At 40.4% G+C, this 8879-nt stretch overlaps 1 protein-coding gene across 1 annotated transcript; it reads left to right on the top strand.

The window, feature by feature from the left end:
• Window positions 1-1952: 1952 nt before the first annotated feature.
• T265_14073 (hypothetical protein) lies at window positions 1953-8156 on the top strand (the record flags this gene model as incomplete). The annotated part of the gene is made up of 2 exons (XM_009171916.1): window positions 1953-2257; window positions 7940-8156. Coding segments are annotated over 2 exons (522 nt in total), but the record flags the coding sequence as incomplete, so codon positions are not given.
• Window positions 8157-8879: the final 723 nt, after the last annotated feature.

Raw genomic sequence — 8879 nt, 5'->3', positions numbered from 1 at the left:
AGCTTTGAGTAATCACTTTTATTATGCTAGTTGACATTAACCCTATATTTTCATAGGCCAAGCAGTTTGGAACTTTCCGGTAACCTCCTGCAACGGAGTTATGCAGTATTCACTTGAGCACACATAAGTGGAGGATGGACATATTCGGATCTCACAATTGTCTGAAAAGTATGCAACTGCCGACCATTAGTCTCCTGTATTAATGTATTTTTCCTGGTTGTTGATCAGATAGCTGTAGATCTGTTCGTCAGACTGGGCAATTGACTTGCAAACGTTTCGTCATCATACGAGGAGATATCATCAGTTCGCAGTTGGGTGGGTACCCCCTGTTTACCTGGGTGCGATTATATAGCATTTAAAGTCCATCTGTCATCTCTTACCGTGATTGACTAGTTGGTTCACAGAGCTTTTGTTATGCATTTTCCATATGTTGTTGAAGTAGAGATAGCAGTAACGCACTGGGGTGTAAGAAGATAAGGCTAATTTATAAATCATGCTGAAACCGTTGCACGGATTCATAGTAGCCCTGGTCTGACGGCAACTAAACGTACGAACTTGGGCTAGTTTGGAGATACGAAAATGGCCAAAAATAGTTTGCAGTACGTGTGATTAAAACGTCGCCTGCAACGCGCTTCGTCGAATCTCCCCCTGGAGAAGCTAACAGCTAATGCTCCCTTTTCAAATTGTTTACAGTGTTTTTCCGTTAAGGAGATAGAGATGCAAGACAAAAAACCTAACTGAGAAGGCTTGGGATCTGACACATAGGAAGCCGAGGCGTCGGCTGCCACAATAGTGGTAAGTTTAGAGTCGTAATGGGCTAAAGGTAGGTTCCACCTGACAGGTTTAATGCATGCATCACTACTCCCAAGGTATGGTCTATTCGGACCAGGATAGAGACGGGTCAGTGTCTCAGGAAAACTCCACAGGTTGAAGGTAAGTCTATGTGCCTGACAGTATATTTTGACAACGAAATGTGAAAAATCAAAAGAAGTTCCGCTCCCAAAGGAGCTCGTTGGAGAAAACAAACTTAAAATAAATCTGATTTAAAGTCAACGAAATAAATGGTTGGTAAAGTGAATACTGAAGGACAACATTATATCCGAACGAATGAACAGCGGTGTCACGAATTATTTAGCAATTCAACTTAAATGAAACCTCTCCTTCAAGACGGATAAAACGTCCAGCATAAGTGAACATATCCTCACGTAGTGGTCTGGAAGGTTATATATAATTATATATATCAGATATCCGGATGATAAGCAAAACCATCTCACATTTCCTATATCCAAACTAGCATAGAATGAAAAACAACATGACGTGATGATTTTTTATTTTATGATCTTATTTGCCATACATGAACCAGCCCGTGTTACGTTCTATGAGATGTTCACGAAATCAAAGTGATTTTCCCGACATCACGCATTGGTTTAGGTTGTTAAAAACATTCGGACAGCGGATGACCCATTTCCTGCTTTTTTTGGGACATATCTTGCATCCGGATTTCCATGACTCCTGTTCTGGAACAACAAAAGCGGAAACAGATGGAAAATAGCGCGGGTGAAATTTCATATTGTCTCGACCAAGGGTGGCAAATCACTCGAATAAGGATTGATCAGTCAACCATTTTAAGGCCAAGTCTAACTAAGAGATCCTACCAACCCATATCGCCTTTAAGCAGGCACTGAAGGAAATCATACCATTCAATTATCTCAGCACCTTCTTAGATGAAGGTCACAGTATAAAAAACACTGCAACGTTGCTCTGAACTGAATACAACGTGCACAGGATTAATTGAAATCAGATTTATGTATTTTTTGTAGGGGCTCTAGCCATTCTCACCCGAAATAAAGCTAAGTAATTTGGAAGTCATAAAGACATTTAAAAAAAATTAATTTATGCTGCTTTGACGTGTTTATTTTCGGAGGCTATCTCACAGTCCTTTTTGAGTGAAGTTTCCCTGGTGGACCTCTGTGCTTGTTTTGAAGGTTTTCGAGAAATACACTCATTTGCAAATTAATTTGGTTTTCACGAGAGACTCAGCTGAATCTCTCGTTTATGATATTCTACAACTGAATGTGTTGCACACAGGCCGCCTCATGTTTCAGTTGTCACGACATTCGAGATATCGCAAGGTTTCTGAAAACTCTTCGACAGCCCACGATGAGCTTTTATTGCAGGCTAGTCAATCGACCAACACAAATGGGGCAGGTACTGAGCCGTCCTTTTACTGGTTTGGCCAAACAATCACCGTTCAAGCGTGAACACACTCGCCTGTTCAGAAGTGAAAATTCAGGTGTGTCCGGCATGCGCTGGCGCACTCGCATGTCAGATGTGTGTAGTCCGAACCCCGGAACGAGCAAGCATGTGCACTACTGGTGAGTTCTTGTGACAGCGAAGCTCGAGTTCAGTGATTCCCCGCGCTGATGAGTGCTCACAAGAATATTTGCGCCAGCTGATTACTTCACTACTTTACATTTCTACCACCTTCCACCCAATGTAGGGACAGAGTAATTTCAAGCATTTCATATGTTAATATAATAAATAAATTGTTGTACATTACGTAATACTAATATACTATATTAGTGACATATATAGCGCGGTATTTTAGTTACGCAAAGATGTGAGAAGACTGTCATTTCCCGTGAGGTAAAACCCTTGAAGCGCGATGATCACTCGACTGTAACCATTATTAGTTTACCAGTTTCCCATGTTATAAAAACCGGTGGTGAGCTTTTTTCCACTTCAGTAGCTTTGATTCGGGAAAGCTGAGGGTCCAGGCAAGAAACGGAGCTTCAGCCGCAGGTGATTCTTCCGTGAAAACCAAATTTGTGTGCAGAAGACAGAGTTCCAGTTATTTCATTCAGAATATTTAGAAGACCATGAACTGATGTTGGATGTAAAATTCAAAGGTAAAAGCAAACATTCGTTCGTGTGGACCACAGTTCAGCTCATCGGTGTAATGAAGGACAAGACTAGCTAAAGCGGCAGACAGGTTCGATGCTTAGCCAAACGCTTCCAGTTGACAAAGGTACATATGCTTCGAGAGAAATCAGAAGCTTGTTAGCAACATATCACCACTTTCAAGCGCAACCGATGCTAGCTATTTGATTACTCTCGTCTAGTTTTGAACAGTCTGACAATATCTCGGCCCTCACATCTTCAGGTTGCACAAAGCCGTGTCACGAAATTATGTTAAACCTGAACCAGAGTTGTCATCCGTCACTACATGAGAATTGTAACGAATACATGAAAGTTCTGCTAATGTCCATAATGAGATGACTACCTTACGATGTATTGTTTTTAAAATTCCCATTGTGACGTCTGGTCTTTAGGTCACTGCTATAACGTGCTAGTTTCGGATGCAAGCAATATGCGGAATTCTAAAAGTAGATTGGTGGATGTGAACTAAGCACAATAAACAAGATTGAAGACCATCAAATGTAAACTAGAATCTGCTACTGCGCAGAAGCTACGTGCATGATTAGAGTTCAATAAAGTTGTGTCAAAATGTATGCCACCGACCCTTCTTGTTGTGCATTTAAGGATGTTCAAGCAAACAGGTTTCATGAAAATAACTCTGTGAATTGCGACATGAAGAACGCTGAGACTAGGATGAGGGGCAGCGCTTCGGCACTGTCGGGTTTGAGAAAAATTTCATCCTCCCAGTTTACACCGACTAGTTATTCGACTCAGGCTGGATGAGATGCAGGAACATCTTCTTCCAGTTGATTGGAAACAAAAATACCTACTTTAAATGGGAACTAATAAGCAAGTACGAACAACTGACACGGCCTAATTGGGTGTTATAAGCAACGTAGTCAATATCCGCAAGTGATAACTCCTCTCCAAAAGAAACATACCAGCTCAGCTCCAACTAAAATAATTGCAGGTTTATGGGTACGACTAGTGACTTCAAGAATGGAGATGTGTCCGAAACTAACCTCTTGGATGAGGTTCAAATGTTTGCTTTCCGAATGTGTACTTATAGCACACTTGTGTGACAGTACAAAAGAAAGTGGCATCAAAAATTGAAACACGGCTGTATACTCAACAGGTTCACCTGCATTATTTTGGTGCGGATAAAAATTACTTAGAGGTGTTTACTAAGGGGTTATCACATAAAAAAGTGAGAAAATACTGCACGAACCGATTATTCAAACGAGAACTCGTGCACCATGAAATCGAAAGCAACTCGTCGGGTTTTTAGAGAACCACTGATTGTTTAGTAGATTGTTTGCTCCCGGTCCCAGCATTAGCGGCGTGCTATCATGCGACATGACGTTTAAATCTACAATGTTGCAGTATTGTCTACTGAATACATTCATCACCAGTCACTGTCATTGCTTTGTTATGGGGCGGATTATTGCCTAGCTCATTAAATAATCAAGAAACCATCTACCTGATATGCCAACATTCCCCATTAGCACAATGTTCCTCTGTGGATATTCACAATTTGAACAAAAAACATAACAACCGTACCGTGTACCACAAAGAAATTTTTATGTTTTCATTCAAACATATCTGATCACCCGTTTGGATTTTTCTAACACAATTAGTCGGTAGAACGAGAAGAATGCTTTTTCGAGCCTTTTGGCAGTTATCAACACGAAACGCTACGTCATATCTGCTATCGGTTAGACACGCACATCTCCTCAGTACAAACTTTCTAATCATTTTTACAGAATAGTGAAATATTGCAGAAGCAACACAAGTGTAGGTCCAGAGAAACAGGAACAACTCGAAAGAAAGTGTAGAACTGACAAAGCTTTCACCTTCAGATGAGTTAATGATTAACTGAATGGCTACGCATCGCACCGAGGAATAGCCAAATTTAAAAACCCACTAGGACGAGTAAAAAATAGAAAGGGTTTTCAGAAAGCTTGCCACCCGTACCTTCACACTGCTCGCTTGATTATTTGAAAAGCGCACATTCTCAAACTGTTTGATGTCCTATTGGCACGATAATGAAGACAGTTCACGCAGATGATATAGCTTTTCGCATTGCAGCTAGTCAAAGCTCTCCTGAACCGATATCTAGATCCCAAAGAACACTTGAATTTACTGGTTTAATAAATACCCAGCGTGTTTAAATCTTCACAGAAGTTTATCTGATACTTGCTAATATTTCTGACTATCTGCTTTCATCCAATTTATTTGGTAAGTAAATGTATTTTCAAAATCTACCTTCCCATCGTGAACGGTAATAGTTTTTCACACATTTAATTAACCTGCCTCCAATAAATCTTCCTTCAAGCAACAGTTGTATTCGTGTAAGGACACAAGTTTGTGAAATAAATTACGTGATTCAGACTGAAATTGGTAAGCTACTTTGCTCACGAAGACATTTCGGTTTTGAAAAATATATCGTTTGATGTCCATGATAATTTGTAAATTAATTTATCATTGCAAATAGACCGATCGAAAGCGGTTGCCATAGAAACGGAAGCCGGCTCTTCTTTATGATTTTAGATGTTTAAGTGCGGTATTGACACCGGGCCTTCCGATTTAACGTGGAGTAGATTATGTGATGACCTGTAGATTGTTCTGACCAGACCGTCATCCCTATGTGAATGAAAACGCGGTAGCCGTAAAGGTCTTCGGCGTATAATCTACCGCTTACATCCATCGTTCGCGTTTCCATCCAAATATTAGACCTGTTAACAATTGGGAAAATTTAATAAACCACCGTTTTTGTGCTCAGTGATTCCAATAAGAATCATTTTACGTTTATCTGAAGAGCCGCACATGAGGGCCTCCCGAAAGGCTGGTTATCTTGCTGAGTGATGTATGCGGTTAGAATGGCGTCAAGTGAAAAATTAAAAAGTACGGAAGTCCACCAAATCTGAGTAGTAAAAATGATGATAATCCATGTACTCATGACAATGTGAAGGTAGTTCTATGAAGGAAATATAAACGTCAACTGGAACATAACCATTCTGCTTGAATTGGTCCCCATTGTTTTGGTCGCTTAACAACTGCGCAAACAGCCAATGGTCCTATCAATCATCGATCACAACAACCATTCATCATGAAAAATCCAATATTGAGTCATTTTTTTTTTAAAAAAAATCGCGAATTCAACAGAAAATCCGTTGTGCCCAACTACCCCTAAACTATACGCAGTTTTTTAAACGAGAAGATGCTTTTTTAACATCACATCTATCCAAACGTCATATTAGAGATTAGGTGTAGTATATTGACGCATGAGCTTGTGCAAAAGACACATGCCGTTCATAACGAAATTTCCATCCCCTCATCTAGTTGTATCATTTGTTTCTGTCGTAATTCAAATGAATTCATTTGGTGCCAGCCAATAGTAAATGGAGTAGAAAACGAGTTTGTTCAAGAATATCAAAACAGAAGGTTCAGCTTGAATTCACTTGGGTCTCCGGTGGAAACCAGCTTAGTTGTTAAGTTCGCTTCATTGGTTGTGGAAAATTTGATGTTCACGCAGGACACATGATCGATGGAAACTCGGAAATCGTGCATATATGATGAGCTTTAAGGTAGACAAAACCGGACCTGAGTTGTCTAGGAATTTTTCAGAAACCTCATGAGTTGTGTGTTCCGTTGAATGAAGTCCAATTTAATCACTACAGTCCTTTGGGGGTACCATTTTACCTGATTTAACCATACAGCGGAGGCTGACAGATAACCAACAAAATAACCACACCAAATCAATTACTCTGTCCACAGACCCTAGCATTCATAGTATACGTTGCTGAAAGATGTGATTGCTGCAGGTGTAACGGTGTACCGCTGTTAAAGCATGTGAGTAATATTTGCTTTTCCCATAGACCGTTTCGCGTCTACTGAAATGTTAGCTTTATTACGGAATTTGTGGAATCGATTTATGCCGTGTGTTTACGTTTGAGTTATAGTCAGTGACTATTCAGGAAAGTTCGGGAAAAAGACATACACAGTTTTTATAAACGCGATCCATATGAGAGATTTGCTTATCTGTCCAATAGTCTGTAACTGTTCAGTTTGTATTCCCTAATAAAGAAGTCTGCAGCAAAGGCCTATTTCCCTTCACAAGTAGCTACAAGGCATGATTTCGCCTTATTTGGCGCTTAATGAGGTAAAATTTATGTCCTGGTGATTTTTTACGCCCACTCTTTTATCACAGGCTCATCCCCTCATATTATCAGCGAATTCTAATTGCTCAGCGAAGTGTGGCTGATGTGTCCTAATTTATACTCCCCGTTAAATTAGCAAGCCACTGAAATACGAATCCTACCCTCTGAGACCACCTTTACTGAGTTGCTACCACACTCCATGAAGGGACATAATAAGTAAGCCCTAACCAATTCATATTTTTCACGTCACTGACGGTAATAACTGCATGATCAAGAAAGCGCCGCTTCTTTTGCTAGACCAATTTTTCGGTTGAAGTTTCTTCTGTAAACATTTCTGCTAGAATGGATATCATCCCTTTTGAAGAGTTTTTAAGCTACTTACCAGCGCATCCAAATTCGGTGTGTGCAATTATTGTCGCATCGATGTTTAATCGAACGAGGCTGCTGTACAGAGATATCGAAAAAAAGCAGATCAGATCAAAGGAAATCACTCACAAAATTGCTGAAAAATCTTCGACAGCCCACTGATTTCAGCTCAGATCAAGATTACAAACAGACATTGAGTATAATCAGTGAGCTCAAGGAGGCAGCAATTCGGAAGGTCGTTGGATTGGGTGTTAAGGTTCAATAAGAAAGGGATCAGCATAGCAGTTCTTTCATGCAAAACAGGAACTGTTGTAACTGGGTGATTTGGGAGATGGATGTAACTTATTCTGTCGCGTTTGACAGTACTTGAGCGGGAAATCTCAAGGAAAAAGACCAAGGAGAGCGGAGAAAGACGGCTATATTACGGGCGAACCAATGGGTACGGATCATTTGGCTACAACTGAGCAAAGATGAAATCTTAGTGAAATTGTTAGTTATGGCCAAACCGTCCTAACTGGAACACCTGAGATTATTGGAAGTGTCAGTCCAGAAAAGAAAATCATCACGTTCAGTTTTGGTGTATTTGAAAGACTTCCAGTTAAAACGACTGTGTGGACAGTTAAATGTAACGGACAGACACCTATGGAACTGTGCACCAAAATTTGCGTGCACATAAAAGGGATAAATAAAACGCCAAAGACTGCGAACTAAAAAAATCGCTGGTCAAGTGTTCGGCAATTTGTGGACGTGTATTAGAGACGGGACATAGAATATATCTGGAATATATAGGAGGGTTAAGACGGAGGTTCACATCACATCGGCTGATGGCCGAGTAAGTGGAAAACTCCGAGCATCACAGTGTGAATGGAGTCGACGGCGTAGAGCTGGAGAGCCTAGAAGAGTGTGTTTAGATAAGTCGATTCACAAGTGACGATGTTTGGTTTTCAAAACACGGATTTATTCAGAAAACAAGGTAGAAAGCCAAACCCGACCAAAGGTTACGGTATCTCCCTCGCAAACTTGCTCACCCACACAGATGGACGAGCGACACTCGAGAGGGATTTTGGTGTTAATCGAACCGAAAGAAGTAGACTCTTATCTGAACGCCAGTCTATGCAAGTTTTCAATCGGTCTTGAAACTTGTTGATCCACCACAACAAACAGAATCTCTAAAGCGGAACCTAAAATCGATTTAGTTTTTATTGGCTGATTGGATCCCACTCGGTCTTGAAATTAGGCTAGATTCGCAGCCTGACGGAGATTTTGTGTCAAGAGCAAAACGTTGCTCTCACGTATACAGACGTAAGTATATCTGTTAACAGTATGAGGAGATTTGTGAACTTTCAGATGGAAATTTATTCCTGTGAGTGAGGGTAATTTGTGATGGAAAGCTGAGAAGCTCTGCACAGTTGCTTCATCCTTACTGGAAATCAT

The sequence above is a fragment of the Opisthorchis viverrini genome (genome assembly GCF_000715545.1).
Source record: "Opisthorchis viverrini unplaced genomic scaffold opera_v5_139, whole genome shotgun sequence".
Taxonomy (NCBI): domain Eukaryota; kingdom Metazoa; phylum Platyhelminthes; class Trematoda; order Opisthorchiida; family Opisthorchiidae; genus Opisthorchis; species Opisthorchis viverrini.
Note: the sequence above shows the minus strand (reverse complement) of the source record. Positions and strands in the feature narration are given on the sequence as shown.